Consider the following 20,894-nt stretch of genomic DNA (forward strand, 5'->3'; position numbering starts at 1 on the left):
CTGATGCTGGGAGGGATTGGGGGCAGGAGGAGAAGGGGACGACAGAGGGTGAGATGGCTGGATGGCATCACTGACTCGATGGACGTGAGTCTTGGTGAACTCTGGGAGTTGGTGTTGGATAGGGAGGCCTGGCGTGCTGCGATTCATGGGGTCGCAAAGAGTCGGACACGACTGAGCCACTGATCTGATCTGATTCAGATGTTCCACGTGGAATTTTGTGAAATGCTATTATTACACAAGGAGAATTGGATTTCAATCCCTCTGTAAACACTGACTGCCTGGTAAAGACTCGATGTGATGGTTGACATGTTTAATGAGCTGGTGAAAAGAACTGATCACCTTTGGCTTGAGCGCATTCTCCCACTTCGAGTATGGAGAAGACTCTTGAAAGAGGGACCTCTACTCAGCATAGTTGTGCAGAGATGGGCTTTGTATTGGTGGTGGACCTGAGCAAAATGTTTATGCATCCATTCTTGGAATGGAGGTCAGGGAGAAGTGTGGTCCCATGAGAAACAAGGCCTGTCCATCAATAACTGAGTGGCAGGACACTTTTAGAGCCCAGACTTTCCCTCCCTTCATGGTTTAAAAGGCAACTTTCCCTGGATTCAGAATTCAGACATTCCCTGTTTAGGTTTCAGCTTTTGGGGTTTTGTCTGGGATTGAGATCTGTGTCTTTAGACTTGGGGGCTAATGGTTGGGTTGTCATCTGGAACTTGATTATATTGTAATTCCTCATAGTCACCTGGGGAACTGGGTGCTCATGGAAAGTACACTGGTTAAGAAGTATAGCTGGTAGTTCCTTGCCAGGCCCCTCCCCTGTGTTAATTTCCCGTGGCTGCACTAATACACTATCACAAAGTTGAAGGCTTAAAAAAACGGTTTACTCTCTCCTAGTTCTGAAGGCCAGAAATTGGAAGTCAGTCTGTCTACAGGGTCGTGCTCTCTCTGATGGCTCCAGTTTCTGATGACTCTAGGTGTTCCTTGGCTTTTGGATGCACAGCTCCAGTCTCTTCCTCCTTCTTCAGATGGACTTCATTTCTATCTTTCTGCATCTTCTCTTCTGTCTCTTAAATTTGTCATTGGATTTAGAGCCTACTCAGATAACTCAGGATAATCTCATCCTGAGACCCTTAACTTCATTACATCTACAGAGATTCTTTTTCCAAATAAAGTTTCATTCACAGGATCTGGTTTAGAATACAGGGATATTTTTGAGGGAATCCACAAATCAATTCACTGTTGACTCTAACAAGCTGTGTGGCTCTGGACTGTTATTGTTATTTAATCACTAAGTCATGTCTAACTCTTTTGCAATCTCATAGACTACAGCCCACCAGACTCCTCTGTCCATGGAATTCTGCAGGCAAGAATATTGGAGTGGGTAGCCATTTCCTTCTCCAGAGGATCTTCCTGACCCAGAGACTGAACCCAGGTATCTTGCATTGGCAGGTAGATTCTTTACACTGCTGAGCTGCTCTGGACAGCTATCTACAAAAAAGTCAAGCCTCAGGTTTCTCATCTATGAAATGAGATCTGTATTAACAATAGTGTTAATATTTTCTGGTTCTTTTACTTGAGTGCTCTATTCCTAGGCAGGATAGGACAGTTAAAGGGTATATCATCAAGTGTGTGTTTTAAATAGCATCATCCTTATGGTTCTGGGCTTCCCTGATAGCTCAGTTGGTAAAGAATCTGCCTGCAATGCAGGAGACCCCAGTTCAATTCCTGGGTTGGGAAGATCCCCCTAGAGTAGGGATAGGCTACCCACTCGAGTATTCTTGGGCTTTCCTTGTAACTCAGCTTGTAAAGAATCTGCCTGCAATGTGGGAGACCTGGGTTCCATCCCTGGGTTGGGAAGATCCCCTGGAGAAGGGAAAATCTACCCACTCCAGTATTCTGGCCTGGAGAATTCCATGGACTATACAGGCCATGGGGTTGCAAAGAGTTGGACTGAGCAAGTTTCACTTCACTTCACTTACGGTTCAGTGTTTTTATATTAATTCTTTAGACAAATATTTGCCCAGGATGCAATTCCCAGAAAGGTGTTGGACTCCAGTGATAATTGAAGAAAATATAAGATTCCTGTCCTCATGGAGCTTATATTCCATGTCGGTTTACATTCTCTCTTACTGGAGAAGAGACACCATTAAGAAGTAACCAATAAATACTCAAGTTGATTAGGTGATCTATGTTCCATGAAAGGAATTAGGTTGACAGGCTGACTGGGAAGACTTCTCCAAAGAAAGGACATTCAAGCTGAGATATTAAAGATGAAGAAAAGTCAAGAATAAGATGGTTCAAGAAGCTGAAAGGAGGCCCATATGACTGGAGTAGATGTTTGAAGCCTCCACATGAAAAGTGATCTCTGGAGAGCAAAGCTAACAGCACAGATGACAAGGCTCAAAGGGTTTTGATGGGCGCGATGTCAGTAGTGTGCTGTGAGTGCCCCTGTAGCCCTGTAGTCAGGGACTGCTAGGCACAAGTCTGGTACCTGGCTCAGGGAAGATGTTGGTCTCCATAACTTGCCTAAATCCAAAGAGTTACAAAATAGAAAGGATGGGATTTGAATCCAAGAAGTCTGACTCTGGACCTGGACATCACCTCTGTGCTAGGGTAGAAGAGTGAGAGAAGTCTGTGATGATCTCCTAGGACTCAGCTTAACTAACTGGGATAGATGAGGCCATCAACACAGGTAGAAAAAGCAGGTGAAAAGGCAGGACTTTCGTTTTAGGGTTGATGTGGTTGCTGCTGCTGCTAAGTCGCTTCAGTTGTGTCCGACTCTGTACAACCCCATAGACGGCAGCCCACCAGGCTCCTCCGTCCCTGGGATTCTCCAGGCAAGAGTACTGGAGTGGGTTGCCATTTCCTTCTCCAGTGCATGAAAATGAAAGTGAAGTGATTGATGTGGTTAGTGCTAAGTTATTTTTACTCCTATGTTAAAACTCCCAGTTTATCTCTAAGGGAATGTAAAAAAATTTCTTCTTTTCTAATTTCCTACCTTCTTTATTATACTTTGTAGTAATCGTTAACTCTGATTTTTCAAAGACAATACACCAAAGAAATCTTACAAAGAAATTGTATAAATGCTAGGTGGAGGGAAGTCCACTGGTTAGGACTCAGTGCTCTCACTGTGGTGGCCCAGACTCAACCCTGGTTGGGGAACTAAGATCCTACAAGTTGCGTGATGTGACAAAGAAAAAAAAGAAAGAAAAAAAAAATAGATGGAACACATCTAAAATAGATCGAAAGTCAGAAATGAAGCTTCATAGCTTTGTCTGATCTGTTTGGCCACCTTCTGTCCTTAGCAATTGGAGTTGATGGCTTGTGGTGGGGCAGGGGGCACGGGGTATACAATCTAGGACTACTGGGAGTTCAGACTCCATGTGTCCGATGCAAGCTAATTGGCAAGTGCCCAGGTGTTTCATGTCCTGAGTTTTTTAGGTTCCTGGCAGCCGCACCTATGATTTGGCATAAACCCTGCTCCCTTTCTCCTGACCCACATCGGTCTTGTAGTCATTGGGTGCTCCAGGAGTATCACAAAAGTTAACCAAGAACTTCTTCAAATAGCTTCTTCATCTGTAGCTAATGGTGAGCAGCTTTTGAACAACGCTGCTTATTCAAATCTTCTTATTCAAAGAATCAAAAGCAAAAGAGCTGCCCACCCAAAATCAGTCTCCCTGGACAGCGGGTGCCACTTAAGATATCACATTTTTCTTGTTGGTTCTCTTCCCTTATGTCCCTCATCCTGAACAAAGGCTGCTTTTGGCCCTTAGGCCCAGGCTGTTTGTTTTTTGTATTCAAGGCCTGGTTTCTGAAAATATCAGAGGCTTGACTCACAAAAGAGAGACAGTTTTAGAATCTTTTATGATCATTCTCCAGTCCAAAAAACTGGGTTTCTAAGACACAGAAACTGAGGACCAGCAAGAGTTTTCTTTTGTATCTTCTTCTCTGACTCTCTCCCAGGGTTGCTTGGACTCATCAGTCTCAGATAGCGTATTTGTGTCATCCAAATAAAGTCACAGACATAGAAAATAATACTATAATCACCAAAGGGGAAGGGCTAAATTAGGAGTCTGGGATTAACAGGTATCAGTTCAGTTCAGTTCAATCACTCAGTCATGTCCAACTCTTTGTGACCCCATGAATCACAGCACGCCAGGCCTCCCTGTCCATCATACACTACTCTACATAAAATAGATAAACAGCAAGGGTCTACTGTATAGCACTGGGAACTCTATTCAATATCTTTTAATAACCTATAACTCTTTCTCCCCTCTCCAAAATCTCCTGGCTCATCTTGACCATTTTTTTTACTGTCTTTTCTCCCACACTCTGTTCATTCCACATGAACCCACCAAGCCAGGCCAGGGTTCTCTAGGTTCTGCCCTCACTCAGAGTCGCTGTCATGTCTGACTCTTTGCAATCCCATGGAGTGTAGCCTGCCAGGCTCCTCTTTCCATGGAATTCTCCAGGCAAGAATACTGGAGTGAATTGCCATTTCTTTCTCCAGAAGATCTTCCTGACCCAGGAATTGAACCTGAGTCTCCTGCATTGCAGGCAGATTCTTTGAGCCACCAGGGAATGCCTCACTCATTACCTTGTTTTATAGCACAAGTTGTAGACACTGAGCTGGCTGTTCAGAATTTGGTATAGATTGAAAGAGAAAGAGGTTAAGGGGTGCTCATACCACTGATATATTCTACATAACACACTGATTTGTTGCCTTTCAAACTAAAAGAAACTGAGGCTCGGATACGGTGGAGAGGAACGGAGCAGACCCAGAGCCAGTCAATGACTGAGCAGATTTCTCTGGCACCTCAGGCTTCATCTTCCCCGCAACCTGGACAGGATGTCTTCCAGGCCTCCTGAGTTGTCCAACCCTGCTGTCTCTGTCTTGGATACACAGCTTATAATCTTTCGTGGTTCTCATGAGCTTGGGGATAGTAATGACTGGTCTAGGTGCTGATAGAGACACACACAAACATCTTGTGGCCTTGAGACTGGCTGCTTCTTTCATGTCTCAGTCACAATAGCATGAAAAATCCTCCATGGATATAAATCCTCAATTGGAGTGAAAAGCTGAAGTTGGCAGCCAATATGTAGCATCAGGTGTTTCTACCTCCAAAATATTTGGCCTGTCACCCATGGCTTATAGGTGAACACAATCCCCATCTCCTGCCCTCCAAACATCTCTAGGCTTACATGTCACCGAGAAAGAGACTAGTTTCTTGGCAAGTCCCTTTCAGAAGTTTTCAAACCTCTGTTTTAGCATATGGCTATGAGGAAAGCCTCAAGGTGACCGAGATCATCTGTCCTGGCTGAGCTGTGACCTGGATATGTAAAGGTCTGGGCATATTCAACCAGCATGAGAGTAACTGCTTTCCAGCCCTTCTGCATTCAGAGCTTTCAGAATATCATGAGCTCACTCTGGTTTAGTTCAACTAACATTGGTAAATTTATTGTGTACCACATACCAGGATGATTTGAAGGAGACAGGAAAAGCATACTTTCAAAAAACTTGCATTTCAGTGGGTGGACAGGCACAAAAAGGAATCATTTTGAATTCACGTTGATTGCAGTAACAGGATGAACACTGCCAGAGAAGCTTGGATCTGGGGCTCTTAGCTCAGCCTGATGAGAGCAGGGATTCCTAGAGGATGTGACAACCAAAATGAATCTTAAAATGTGTGTAAGGTGCCCAAGGAGGAGGAAGAAGGCATTCTATAATACAGATGCAAAGCAACGCAGTATATTTGAGTCCTACAAATGATTCTGCATGTGAGAGCACAGCAAAGAAGAAGAAAAAAGAGAAGTCTAAGTAGAAACTGGCAGTGAAGCTGCAATGGCAGGAAGAGGTTGGATCACAGAGCCTTGTGTACTTTCTAAGACACTTGACCTTATGCCAAGAAGACTGTGGAGAGCCAGAAAAGTTTTCAGCAGGGAGTGACAAAGTCAGACTTTGATCTTGCCAGGGATCTTGGTTTTAACTGAACTATTTATTTTAGTTTTTGGATTAGGAAATATTTGCATATCTGGACTTTTGTAACCGAGGGTCATCATCAAGGTGTAACATGGCTTGTGTGAGAGTGTTTGGGCTGTCCCTCTCAGATGAACTTTGCTGGCTGATTTATTTTTTGCCCTGGATCCAGGGGCTCTGGTCCCGCCAGTCACTGGCACACAGCCCAGTGCCCAGCACCCTACCCTCCCAGCACTGCCTGGTGTCAGGCTGCCTTCCACTACAAGCCAGACTTGACTAGCTCCTTTTTATCCCTTACAATTCCGACAGTGAGAGTCTTTGGGTAGACTTTTTTCTTTCTTATACTCTGAGGAGCATTTGGCAGCTTTATATATATAAAACAAACCCAGGTCTCCTTAAGTCAAGAATTTAAAACACTTTTTTTTTGTTTGTTTCAAATTTCCTTGAGAGAAAAACATGTGTTTCTTGGAATGAGAGATACATTTGCTGTGATGAAGAGCTGTTTGCCAGCTATTGAAGATTTTTCCTTCGGAAGCACTGAAAGTAGACACAAGAGCCCTCAAACACCGAGAGAAGAGGTTTCCTTTTGAAAATGCCCATGGTCTGCTCTGAGTGATGAGATTTTGGATCACTGTGAAAATCTACCTTTGTTTAATGGACTTATTTAAATCTGAAGAATCTCTATGGGTGCACTCCAAGTTCTCCTCATGGGGAGGTCTTGGACATGGCATTCACTTTTCTTGAGGCAACATCTCTCAATAAATGTATTTTCCCCTCAAGAACCTGCTGCTTTAAATCTGTTAACACTTGGTTCAGTATTCTGTTTCAATTTCTGTATCAAATGCTGGAATGGAAAAGAAATGCAAATCTATGGTCAGATGGGTGTGAGATATTGGTGGCTTGGAAGCAATAAATTTTTTGAAAAGATATATTTAAAGTTACATAATATAAAGTAAAAGTTGTTTGTATAGATAACATACTTCAATAAATTTTCTATAGCTGTACAAATATCAACAAATGTCTTAGCAGCCTTAGAGGTCTGAGAGGCACAACCCTGTTTACCTGTACCCAGAATGAGTAGAATTCCAATGAGGGCTCTGAGGGACAAATGTGAGAGAATGTGTGTGAGAACACGGCCGTGCTCTGAGGTGGAGGTGCTTGGTGCTGATTCTGCCCACATGTGCTGCCCCTCCACGGGGAAGGGAAGCTCAGAGGTGCTGGGCATCTTGAGAACAGGAAACGGAAGGGGAAGTGGGACCAGAAAAGAGTGTGTGGTCTGCGAACACTTACCTTTATGCATAAATTGTGGCGCGGTGAGCTTCAGGGATTCTCAGTAATCCAGTTAGTTCTCCTTTCCTGCTGGTACAGAAAAGAATGAAAGTGCATAGAGAGACTCGAATTCCCCAGCTCTGCGGAACTTGGAGAGGAAAGAAGGCATTTTGCCCAACATCAAGTATTTCTCTTGAAACTAGCTAGAATTTCTGACAACAAAGTAGAAGGTGAATTATTAGGGGGACAACACTGGAAGCAGGAAAGAATAAAGAGGGAATATTAGACTAACTCAGGACAGAGAGGAAACGTCTTCACTAAGGCAGTGACCCAGAGACAGATTTCTGAATTTAGAATGAGTAGAGGGTAACCAAGGAGATACACGAGTATGTGGAAGGCTCTGACGGGATTTTCACTGAATTGCAAACAGCCTCCCTACTGCCCTGCATAGGATGTTGTGCCTGAGGGGTTTTCAAGGCTCCATGACTATAGAAGAAACTTCCAGGATGCAGCAGTGCATGCCTGTCATTCTGGTGTCCCATCTGCCCCACATCCCTTTTCCCACTTCTGTTAATAACACTGTCTTCTTTCCTTTGGAGAAATATTCTTATCCCATGATCCAGTCCATCACCAAATCTCAACTTTCTAGTCAAAAATGGACTTGCCATCTCTCTGGAATAGACTTGCCATCTGTCTGGCCACAAGGATGAGCTCAAACATGGGCACATGACTCAAGATGGTTTAGTCAAGCCTTTCCCCAGGATCATTCCCATGAGGAAGGCCCTTCATCTCTCTGGGGCCACATGAGCTGAAAAATTGTAACTCGTGAATTGCTTTTGGATATATTCCTGCCTTGTAGAGAAGTCTGTCCTCAATGGGAAAAATATAGACATAAAAAGCCAAATAGATGTGAGTGATAGATGGAGAGAGAATCTGAATACATCACAATGCAGATTTACCCACAGTTCCTACAGCTGTTCTTCCATCCCGTGATCTATCCCAGGGTCTTTCTGATAAACAGCCTCCCTCTCTTCCTTTTTTTACCTTAAGCTAGTCTGAGATGGCTTTCTGTTATTTTCCACCAGAAGATTTTTTACTAATACCTCTGCAAAAGGAAAGTAACTTCAACTAGAACTTCAGTGGCTGTCTCCCTGGCATGATGGAATAAGAAAGGCCAGTTGCCTGGACCATAGAGGTTATGGGGGAGAAGGGGTGGCAGTAATGTCCATTATAAATGGATTCATTCAGTTGAACAAAGGGCTTTTATAAGAACAGTGCTAAATAGAAGTTGGCATCTCTCTCTCTCTTTCTGGTTTTGGTCTACTGGAGACTGAACATCTCATGAAAAACCAAAACAAGCCAAGAAAACATTAGTGCTAGGCTGCTTCACAAGATACATATACAAATACAAATACAAAATACAAGAAAACATGTCTTAAGAGCAAGGATTGCTTTTTATAAAAAGTGTTTTCATGTAAGAGACTATGGAATTTTTTCTACTTGCTTTTTAGAGACAGTAAAATAGTGAGAGCAAGAGCAAGTGAACAAGCAAAGGAGAGAGAGAGAAATATTGATTCAAATGTTTTTCACCCAAAAGCCAGGGAATAGACTATTTAGATCCTTTGGTTGCACAGTTCAATGATATAATTTTTGCTTGCTAATGGTAAACTGACTTCACTATAACTCTGTAGCCACAGAAGTCCGCCCTGAAAATACAACATGGCAAGATCTAAACTTGCAAAACATATACAAGGACTTATCACTTCTACATAAAGAACTCCAAATGCACTTAGTTTAATTTGCCAAAAGTGAATTCATACACAGTGTTTTAAGAATACATCTCTTAGACAACGTGAGGCACAGTTCAGCCGCTCAGTCGTGTTGGACTGTTTGGGACCCCATGGACTGCAGCACACCAGGCTTCCCTGTCCATCACCAACTCCTGGAGCTTACTCAAATTCACGTCCATCGCGTCGGTGATGCCATCCAACCATCTCGTCCTCTGTCATCCCCTTCTTCTCCCACCTTCTATCTTTCCCAGCATCAGGGTCTTTTCCAACGAGTTGGTTCTTCGCATCAGGTGGCCAAAGTATTGGAGTTTCAGCTTCAGCATCAGTCCTTCCAATGAATACTCGGGACTGATTTCCTGTAGGATTGACTGGTTGACTCTCCTTGCAGTCCAACGGACTCTCAAGAGTCTTCTCCAACACCACAGTTCAAAAGCATCAATTCTACCTTGAGTCCTGAAAAGTTAGCACCTGAGACGCTCCTTTAGGTGTGTGCCACTAGATGGCGTATCAGGCTAACTTGCTCCCCTTCTCTGAGCAACTTGCTAGCTCCCTCTTCACCTCCTGCCATATTTGGTGAGTCACCTCAGGCCACCTGATAAACACTCAGGAAATACTTAAGACCAATTCAGCAGAAAATATAACTCACCTAGATGGTATGATGAGTATTATTAGGATGCCTCTGCCAAGATTTTTTTCAGAGCCTGAAATCAGCCTACTTCTTTGTTTCTTGGATTGAATGTATTTAAAAATCTGACTTTGGGGGCTTTCCTGGTGGCTCACCGGAAAAGAATCCACCTGCCAAGGCAGGAGACAGGGGTTTAATCCCTGATCCGGGAAGATCCCACATGCCACAGAGCAACCAGGCCCATGTGCCACAGCTATTGGGCCTGTGCTCTAGAGCCCGGGAGCCACGGCTACTGAGACCATGTGCCACGACTACTGAAGCCTGTGCACCCCAGAGACCGTGTTCAACAACAGGAGAAGCCATGGCAACGAGAAGCCCGTGCACCGCAAGTGTAGAGCAGCTCCTGCCCACCACAACTAGAGAAAAGTCCACAAAGCAATGAAGATCCAGCACAACCAAAAATAAATAAATTACTAAAGATTTTTTTTTAAATATGACTCTTACATGAAGCAAATGGAAATCAGTAGGGTTAAAACATTAAATAGTTGATTTTTCCCCCACAACTGCCTAATTCTAACCCTATGGGTCAAGCCCTTCCTTGCTTCATGAATGAAATCTAGATCCATACTTTCTTTGGTCACTGTTGAATAATACATGGCATTCTATTCACCTTCAACTCACCCAAATAGTTTTAGTTCTGTAATTCAAATGATGATTCTTTTATAATGATCAAACTGCACAATTTGTAAAATTAGACTTCTTGCTCTCCCCTATTGTAGGATCACTTTACTCTAGAAGTTTGCATTAGAGAGAAATGCATATACTGTCTAGATTTTCCCACTTAGCACTTCCATTCCTTCTTCCCTCAATCACTTATTCTTTTTGGATCCTCCAGGGCTGCTGTGTGTATGTATATAGATGTGGAGTTACTATGGAGAGAACAGGACAGGTAAGGAGAAGGAGCAAGAAATGTTTTTCTTGACTGGCATCAATATAATGTGACATTTTACCAAACATGAATTCACAATCAAAAACTACAAAACATATAAGGAGATAAGAAACCACAAGTGAGAATGAGCAGACCCATAAAGACTTCAGATATTGGAATTACTGGGGATAAAGTATAAAATTAGTACATTTAATATATCCAAAGAAATAAGAGGAAATTGTATAGCAGTAAGAGCAAGACACTATTGCCAGTGACCATACTGATTTGAAAAAGAACTAAATTGAATTTTTAAAAATGAATACCTTACAGATATTTATTAATTAAAATTAAAACTCAAAGGAAAGAGATTAGAGGAAACTAGAGAGAAAAATAGTGAAATGGAAGATAAACTGGAAGGAATTACCCAGAAGAGAGCACAGAATGATGAAGGTGAAAAATACAAAAGATGGCTTTAAACAGTATGTAGAACAGAATGAAAAGGTCTAATATACATTCAATCAGAATTCTCAAAAGAGAGCTAAAGGGGAGAAGAAATAGTTGACATATTAATGCCTGAGAGTTTTTCATAATTAATGAAAAATCCACAGATTCAGGAAGCACAACACATTCTAATGTGAATAAGTAAAAAGAAATCCATAACCAGTCACATGTTGATTAGGCCAAAAAACACTAGAAACAGAAAATCTTAAAAATAACCAGAGAGACAAGACTGATTATTTATGAAAAAAGGATAATTAGATTGGTAACTGCCTTCTCAAATCAACAACAAAAGCAGAAGGCAGTAGAATAATATCTTCAGTGCACTGAGAGAAAATAACTATTGATTTAAAATTGTATACTTAGTGAAATTATCTTTCAAGAACAAGAATGAAGTAAGGATTTTGTTTTAAACACAAACTGACAGAATATCCTACCAATAGACCATTACTAAAGAAAACTTTATTCAGAAAGGAGAAGACTCTTACACTATAGTTGGGAATGTAAATTGTCACAGCCACTATGGAGAACAGTATGGAGGCTCCTTAAAAAAATAAAAGTGGAACTATCATATGACCCAGAAATGCCACTCCTAAGTATATACCTGGAGAAAACCATAATTCAGCAAGATGCATGCACCCCAATATTCATTGCAGCACCATTTCCAATAGCCAAGACACAGAAGCAATTAAATGTCCATAAACAGAGGAATGGATAAAGATGTAGTACCTATATACAATGGAATACTATTCAGTCAGAGAAAAGAAGGAAATAAGGCTATTCACAGCAATATGGATGGACCTAGAAATTGTCATACTGAATGAATTAAGACAGAGAGAGACAAATATTATATGATATTGCTTATATGTGGGATCTTAAAAAGGAGTATAAATGAACTTATTTACAAAACAGAAGTAGAGTCACAGATATATAAAACATATTTATGGTTACCAGGGGATATAGGGGCAGAGGGATAAACTGGGAGATGGAGACTGACATATACATACTGCTGCTGCTGCTGCTAAGTTGCTTCAGTCGTGTACTACTCTGCGCAACCCCATAGACGGCAGCCCACCAGGCTTCCCCATCCCTGGGATTCTCCAGGCAAGAACACTGGAGTGGATTGCCATTTCCTTCTCCAATGCATGAAAGTGAAAAGAGAAAGTGAAGTCGGTCAGTTGTGTCTGACTCTAGCGACCCTGTGGACTGCAGCCTACCAGGCTCCTCCACCCATGGAATTTTCTAGGCAAAAGTACTGGAGTGGGGTGCCATTGCCTTCTCCACCGATATACATACTACTATATATAAAATTGGAGAAAGTGATGGCACCCCACTCCAGTACTCTTGCCTGGAAAATCCCATGGATGGAGGAGCCTGGTGGGATGCAGTCCAGGGGGTCGCTAAGAGTCGGACACGACTGAGCGACTTCACTTTCACTTTTCACTTTCATGCATTGGAAAAGGAAATGGCAACCCACTCCAGTGTTCTTGCCTGGAGAATCCCAGGGACAGGGGAGCCTGGTGGGCTGCTGTCTATGTGGTCGCATAGAGTCAGACACGACTGAAGTGACTTATCAGCATATATAAAATAGGTAACTAATAAGGACCTACTGTATAGCACAGGGAACTCTACTCAATAGTTTGTAATGGCCTATATGGGAAAGAATCTTGAAAAAAAGAGTAGGTATATGTATATGTATAACTGATGCAATTTGCTGCAACAAACAATATTGTAAATCAACTATACTCCAATAAAAATTAAAAACAAATAAATACAAAAAGAAAAGAAGGGAGAAGATTTCAAAAGCAGATCTGAAATGTAGAAAGAAAAGGCGTAGGTGATTCTAAACAAACAAGTCAAATACCATATTTTAAAGCTGAAAGGTAAGATAGAAATTTAAAAATAGATAAAATAGCAGAAAGTTCAAAGGAGGTAATCAGAGTTAAACTGTTTTAGTGTCTAAGTTAAATCTACATATAAACGTTTTTAGTTAACTATTAAAAGAAGAAAATTGAGTCCAGATGATTTAAGCAAGGACTGAATTTTCATTCAACCAGGACCCTAAAGTCTAGAACTCCTTTGAGAGGACCTGGCCAGGAAGAGAGGATTAAGAGTTCTCTGGAGGTATCACCTATATTGCTAACAAAGGGCTTCCCTGGTGGCTCAGCTGGTTAAAAAAATAATCTGCCTACAATGCAGGAGACCCTGGTTCAATCACTGATTTGGGAAGATCCCCTGGAGAAAGGGGAAGGCAACCCACTCCAGTATTCTTGCCTGGAGAATTCCATGGGCTGAGGAGCCTGGTGGGCTACAGTCCATGGGGTCGCAAAGAATTGGACCTGACTGAGAGAGTAACACTCAACTTTCACTTTGCTAACAAAGGTTTTAAGTTGCCTTCCCTAAATTATGATGCTGTGGAATTTTCCAAATCTCCTCAGAATTTAATCTTCCCAATACAGTTTCCTTCTTTCCTTCCCCAAATGCCATTTCTAGCAGCAAATGCTTGGACCCTTTTTGAAAATGAACTACGAACCCTCCCATTGTCCCAGCATCTGTCCTACTCCTCATGTCTGTGCAGAGTCATGAGAGTGGCCACAGAAAGCTTACTAAAATCTATAAAAACATACAGTACACTTGGTCAGTACTTGCCTCTAGTCCCACAGTATTCATTCTCCATTACAGTAGTTAAGAAAATCTGAGGAGGCCATGGATTGTATGATTTTTTTTCTATTCAGATCATTTAATGACAGGTCATGATTAAACATAGTTATAATAAATCATGAGTTCTTGATAACCAATGTAGGTGACAATGCTTTATTTAAACATTACAACCAAATTCAATTTATATGTCTGATACCAAAAAAAAAGTCATGGGCAACATGATACAAACATTTAAATTTTGATGCCACAGACAAGGCTCAAAATAACTGGACAGGCAACGACCATGAAGCAGCTTTCCGAGCTTTCTTGGCCTGTGGTTCCTTCTATTCCCTTTTCCTTTATTCCCACAAAGAAAATTCTCACTGGATAGTGCCTAATACATTTGTTAATATAGAGTGACTTTTTTGGAAGCCAAGGTAAGAGACAAGCTATCTGAATCTCTTTTAGCCTTCCCCAAAGAAACGGGCCAGACTACATGGACCTGTATCCTGCCTCACCAAGAAACAAAACTTTTAACTAAACGGCCTCATGGCTCCCTCTATATCTGGCCACTCTCAGTTCTATCTAAAATCACCAAATGCAGTGAAGATGCCGGATTGTTCATTCCAGGCAGGTCACCCCAAGCTTCGGAATTCTGAGTCTACAGGAATTTGTTATTTGGCTCAGAAATTCCTTCTCAGGAAGGATTCTAAAATCTAAAGCACATTTTTATCAAAACCTTTTCTCAACTCCAGCATGGCTAATGAAAGTCTCCTTGAATAAACTGACTTCTGCTCACAGCAGCATTTGAGGACCAATGCTTGGCAAGAGGAAGAACCCACAGTGCTTGTCCCCACAGGTTCATTCCAGGGATGTCGTGAGTGAGCATCACCTCCAGGACTCTACTCCCAGATATTGGGCTGATTCTAGTCCCACAAGTATTGTAGGAATTAGAAAGAACCCTCAAGAGATAGTCAGAAGGCCTGGCTCTATGATGTAAAAACTCATTTGACAATAGGCACATCACTTAGCCTTTGTCAGTTTCAGTTTTACCTTCTGTTTGATGGGATCAGCACATCCACCCTGCCTTTATCATAGAGGTCACTGTGAGACAGTCAAATGAGATAATGCATGTGAAAATGTTTTGTAAACAGTAATACACCATAAAAATAATACAAACTTTATTCTTATCACCTTCTTAAAGCAGCTCACACTATCCTTGCTCCATCCTCACATTAAAAGTCCCTTACTCAGTGGAAACAGTGTCAGACTTTATTTTTTGGGCTCCAAAATCACTGCAGATGGTGACTGCAGCCATGAAATTAAAAGACGCTCACTCCTTGGAAGGAAAGTTATGACCAACCTAGATAGCGTATTCAAAAGCAGAGACATTACTTTGCCAACAAAGGTTCGTCTAGTCAAGGCTATGGTTTTTCCTGTGGTCATGTATGGATGTGAGAGTTGGACTGTAAAGAAGGCTGAGCACCGAAGAGTTGATGCTTTGGAACTGTGGTGTTGGAGAAGACTCTTGAGAGTCCCGTGGACTGCAAGGAGATCCAACCAGCCCATTCTGAAGGAGATCAGCCCTGGGATTTCTTTGGAAGGAATGATGCTAAACTCCAGTACTTTGGCCACCTCATGGGAAGAGTTGACTCATTGGAAAAGACTGTGATGCTGGGAGGGATAGGGGGCAAGAGGAGAAGGGTACGACAGAGGATGAGATGGTTGGATGGCCTCACTGACTCGATGGACTTGAGTCTGGGTGAACTCCGGGAGTTGGTGATGGACAGGGAGGCCTGGCGTGCTGCGATTCATAGGGTCGCAAAGAGTCGGACACGACTGAGCGACTGAACTGAATTGAACTGAACTGACTCAGAGCTTCATTGAACAATTTCCCAGGTGAAAAGGAGGAAGGATCCGGGCAGGAAAAATCTAGGCAGTTTTTTTAAGTACCTGGCCCCCATTTTGGTGAATTTGGATCTCTACATTCTATAAATCAATTTCAAAACCCTGTAAGATTGTGGCAGCAGTTAAATCTGATGTTGGAAGGATATGTAACAGATTTTTATTATTTTTGCTCATTCAGTTTGGGTCTTAAGGAGGAAGTAGGTGTTGACCAGTCAGGCTGTGATTTGAATGTTTCAAAAATGACTTATTTTTGCCATTCCCCCAAAGGTCTTGTTTATTTCTATTCATGATCTAAATTTTGCTCAGAATGACATCAGGGGAATGAGAAAATTACCTGCAATTCTTGTCAGATCTGAAATTGTCACAACAGGACCTCTATTCCAGGACTGGAGGCACTGGGAGCAGCCTCCTCGGGTGGGCTCCTGGCCGTCCTTTCCCTCTGCCTTGCTCAGCTCTCCTACCCCTGGGCCCTGGTAAGCCAGTCACCACCATCCTAGTGAGACTGCTGGGGGCTTCACCACTTTCAGGCCCAAGAGAGTATGAGAAACCTCACCAGGACATCTGAAGAAAAATATTTGAAGCCCAAGGAACCCTCAGGACTAAGTGTTTGGGGCACATGATGAGGTAAGATCTAGTGTAAGATTTTCCAAATACATGTGATCACAGGACTCTCCTGAAATACATGTTAAAAGTACAAATCCTAGCTCCAGACTCATCCTATCAGTCTCCTGGGCAGGGCCCAACAATACATTTTTAACAGCAATCAGGTAATTTATACGGTTAGACAATTTGGGAAAATGCCAATCCAAAAGAAAAGACTCAATTAAGTTTTTGACTTCACTAATGGCGGCATCTCCATCTATAAAGAAAAGAGGGGGTGGGTTACAGTGCAATCAGTGACCTCAGCCTCTCTCAAAGGCTGCCTAAGCTCTGACTGGATTACCTGTATGAAGTCTTTCAGACTTTTTAGAAATATTTACAGATGTGGCTAGGTCTAGATGTTCCTTAGGCTAGAGTGACAGCCATTTGCCATGCCCAGTTTGCACAGTCTGCCTGGTGTGGAAAGGGAGACTGGCCAACACTCCATGGCCGCAGAACGAACCCCTGGAGGAGCAGATGGAGAGCACCCCATGAGCACCAGGTCCATGGCAAATTCTCCCAGCTTCCTCATGAGTCTGCATGGCCTAGAGAAGTTCATCTGCCTGCCACCTGCCTCCTTGTGCCCTCATCCAACATGTCCCTGACTCAGCTGTGACTCACAGGCAAACACGCTCCTACATCATCCTACTCAGCCCTCTGCCTCTCACCCCTCCCCATTCCAACTCACCTCTTTCAGCTCAGATTTCTTAATACTGGCTTTTCAGATCACTGAGCATGTCTTTAAATAGGATGGATGGACAAATACACACAACACTTAGATATCAAAATATACCCATTTAAATAAAAAAACTTTAATTCTCTGGGTTTGTTGTAATTTATCCATAGCAGTATTTCATATTATACATATAAAATCTCCCAATTCTTTCTTGGGCATTTCTTGTTTCCTCTATTCAGTTGCAGCGTCCCCATGGACAGAGTGGGCTTTCCAGGTGGCTCAGTGGTAAAGAATCCAACTGCCAAAGCAGGAGACGCAGGAGATGAGGCTCAGTCCCTGGGTCGGGAAGATCCCCTGGAGGAGGAAATGGTGACCCACTTCAGTATTCTTTCCTGGGAAACCCCAAGGGCAGAGGAGCCTGGCGGGCTACAATCCATGAGGTTGCAAAGAGTTGGACCTGACTGAGTGACTGAGCACGCACGCATGCATGGACAGAGATCATGTCTTACACAAGCCTAATATTTTACCCCCAATAAAACAAAGGAAGGAAGCTAATATGTGTAAGCACTTTCTACACAGGACTAGTCAGGGGAAAAGAAACAGAAGGATGTGCTGAGAAAAGCCAGGGTGCTGAGGATGGCCAGCTTTGCCTTTACTTGTCCGGTCAGACTTATCTCTTGTCCACATACCCAGAAATGACTGTTTTCTCTCTTGACCAGAAACCTGGAGGTCTGAGTGATTTATGCAGCCCTTCCGAGGACAACCTGGTCCCATGTACCCAGTTTATTTCGGTAATCTGTTATCATCTTTGTATTTTTTATTGTCTGTCGGTAGTTTTGTTGCCTTCAGGTTTCCAATTTTAATAATTCTTTCCCATGGCTCCCTTCACCAAAATCATACATGCCCCCGGCTAATGAAAGCAGTATTTTTGGTCTCTGCAGCTGGTGCTATGGGGCTCTTTGGTGGTGAATAGCCTGACACAGTGCTCAGTATGAGGAAATAATAACTACTTCAGCTACCCAAGATTCTCCAAAATTGCCTGAGCAATTTAAAATCCAAAGCTGGTGACTAAGAATTGGTGTTTTAATCATCTTTTCCAGTGGAAATGGGGCCCAAACAGACAGATGAGACCTAGGCTTTCAGATGACAAGGACTAAAAGCTCAGCAAGTCTAAAAACTCAGCACCAGGGTTATGGCTTGTGTCTTCCAGCCCTTGGAAGTGCCAGCAGTGGACTGAATTGTCCTCCTGGTTCAACTCATACAGGCCAAGGCCATTATGAAGTCTTTTGGCAGGCCAATTCTACCCCCAGCAATGGTATCAACTCATCCTTCTGACCCTCACCCAGTCACTTATTATTTCATTGCACACATAGAACTGGTTTGGAAATGCCATGAATTAAATGGATATCAGTGCAATGGTACTCTGAGAAAAGGGCCTAGCCCCAGTCAGGTGGTTCCGGAGAAGACCAAAGAGATGTTGAGGAAGAAACTTTCTTCAGCAGTTGTCCATGGATCCACAGACAGAGGATGGAGCCTGCTGAAGTAGAGGGATACAGAGACCAAGCAACACTGTCTGCCAGTGATTTGACCTAACCAAGTATCCCACCATAACAGTGTGGGGTGAAAAGCTTTGACAAAAGTCTGTCAAAGAAAGTAGAGACCAGCACTCACCTAAGGTTAGAGTTTTGGGGGTTAAATATTCAGACAAGAAAGAAAAAAAAACTCAGCTTTTTCCTTGAAGAAAAATGAACATTTAAAGAGTGAACCAGCTTCTCATGCCTTGGGTAGCAATCAGCAATTTGGGCTGGGCTCAGCGAGGCAATTCTTCTTTTGGTTTTATCTGGGATCACTCATGTTTGCAATCAGCTGAGAGTTGATAGGCTGCCAGTTAGAGTGATGGGATAACTGGGCCCTTTCATCATGCAGCAGGCCAGCCAGGCTAATTTACCTGGTGGTGATGCACAGTTCCCAAAAGCAGCAAGAGAGGACAAATTCCCTCATGCACAAGAATCTGTCAAGTTTCTGCTTCTATCATATCTGTTATTAGGCCACTGGCTAAATCAAATAATATGGCCAATCCCAAATCAAGGGGTTGAGAAATAGACGGCACCTCTTGATGAGAAGAGAAGAGTTTGTAGCCTTTTTTTTTTTTTTTTTTTACCAATCTATACAAATTATGAAATCCAGAGAGTCCTAGATTTGAGATTTAAGCAAAATCTATCCTTCAGGCAGGGGTAGGAGTAGAAAAGGGCTTCCCAGATGGTGCTAGTGTTAAAGAACCCACCTGCCAATGCCAGAGACAAACCAGAGAAGCAGGTTTGACCCCTGGGTTGGGAAGATCCCCTGGAGGAGGGCATGGCAACCCACTCCAGTATTCTTGCCTAGAGAATCCCATGGACAGAGGAGCCTGGTGGGTTACAGTCTATGGGGTCGCAAAGAGTCAGACATGACTGAAGCGACTTAGCATGCACACATGGAGTAGGAAGTGCTCCTTCCTGAGAAAGCAATATCCCTCATCTCCCAAAAGCATCTAGAGTGGCAGCCTGGTGAGGCCCAGGGATGCCTGCTCCACACTCAGGTGTCCTGGGATGATGAAACTGGGCTGGGCAGGAACAACTCATGGTAAATGAAGTCTAAAACACACAGAAGAGCCAGCAGAGCCTGTGGAGGAAATGGCCCATATTCAACATATAGTGAGACCATACATTCTTTTCTTCTTAGATTCTTTCTCATTTTTCTTTCTTTTGCTTTATTCTCTTCTCCTCTTTTTTTCCCCTCTTCTCTTTCATATGTGTATTTTAAACATTTATCAAAAGGCACCTGATGACAACCTAATCAAGAGTGCAGAGGGACACGGGGCTCTGTGTGTGGCACCAACCTGTGGACAGTCCAGGAAAGGGGAGGACGAGAAGAGCCCTTGATGTCCAAGACTCACGTCGCTATGACAAAAGAGAAAAAGCAGTTCATGTTCTCAGAATGAAAAAAGAAACACCACTTTGACAGCTCTTGTTTTGTTCCAGCCAAGAACTGTCATTAGGAACAGCAAATTGAAGTCATTTCTGTGATTGTCCGGCAGGTCATGGTCACTGAGCTCACCACAGGCCTGATTTCAGTGTAACAACAGTCATTGACGAGTGACTGGGAAGTGATGGGGCTAAAAGGTGTATTTTGCCTGAAGCTATCTTCCACTGTGGGTGAAGGCCTTCTAATAGCAGTAATCGGTTCTGTTTCTAAGCACAGCACAGGAGGTATGGAAAAGCAGACTGTAGTATAGGCATTATCTGGAGATTAGCAGTCCAGAGCTAACTCTCTTTCAGAAATGGAAAAGGAATCCTGGTTTGGCTAAGGGAGGAGACAGGGCGGGATGAACTCTGTGGGTGAGAAACTCCATGTGTAGGAATGTGTTCACCTGTACTTGTTTTCTTGATAAGTTTCTCAAACTAGTTAGATGGGCACTGAGGTTTGCAATCAGCCTCCCTTAAAGGCTGCCCCCCATCCCTTGCCAAAGCAAAGATCAGCAAATCTTCCAAGGTGGTGGCCCAAGAAGGTCCAGGGCCTGCTGGCTCTTGGATTTGTGTCTTGTTCCCATGTTCTGTTCCCAATTCCTAGTCATTCAGAGAGTTGTCTTGAAAACAAACATCAGACCACAAGGGACATCCTGGTTGGAAAGTCACTCTGGGGAAAGAACAGAAAAAGCCTGATTAAAGAAACACAACCAATGGCTCCCTGGGAAGAATCCACACCTGTTCAGAGCCTAGCACACTCTGACTTTTAGGACATTTCATTAAGCTTGTGACTACTGCCCTAAGCCTCAATTGGTGCTGAAGCCAACACACATCTCATAGAACTTAGTTCCATGACCACAGAAAAACCTCTCACCCCTTTGGGGATAACTAAAATGTTTACATTTCCACAACAGTTGGTGTGGATGGTGCACCGTACAG

At 42.9% G+C, this 20,894-nt stretch overlaps 1 protein-coding gene and 1 long non-coding RNA gene across 8 annotated transcripts in view; one reads left to right on the top strand and one right to left on the bottom strand.

Annotated features, from left to right (window-relative positions):
- The window catches only part of LOC138986828 (uncharacterized), a 124,393-nt gene that overhangs the window by 43,269 nt on the left and 60,230 nt on the right, over positions 1-20,894 (top strand). The gene's annotated exons all lie outside the window — the stretch shown is intronic.
- ILDR2 (immunoglobulin like domain containing receptor 2) overlaps positions 13,888-20,894 on the bottom strand; it is a 72,181-nt gene continuing 65,174 nt past the window's right edge. For 5 of the 6 annotated variants that reach the window (XM_070366736.1, XM_070366737.1, XM_070366727.1 and 2 more), the window contains one exon: positions 13,888-20,625. In XM_070366736.1, the coding sequence (XP_070222837.1) occupies positions 20,590-20,625 (36 nt within the window). In that variant the 3' untranslated portion in view covers positions 13,888-20,589. The remainder of the gene's footprint in view (positions 20,626-20,894) is intronic. The other variant, XR_011463450.1, reaches the window with a different exon arrangement.

This window comes from Bos mutus, chromosome 3 (assembly GCF_027580195.1).
Source record: "Bos mutus isolate GX-2022 chromosome 3, NWIPB_WYAK_1.1, whole genome shotgun sequence".
NCBI classification, from domain to species: Eukaryota; Metazoa; Chordata; class Mammalia; order Artiodactyla; family Bovidae; genus Bos; species Bos mutus.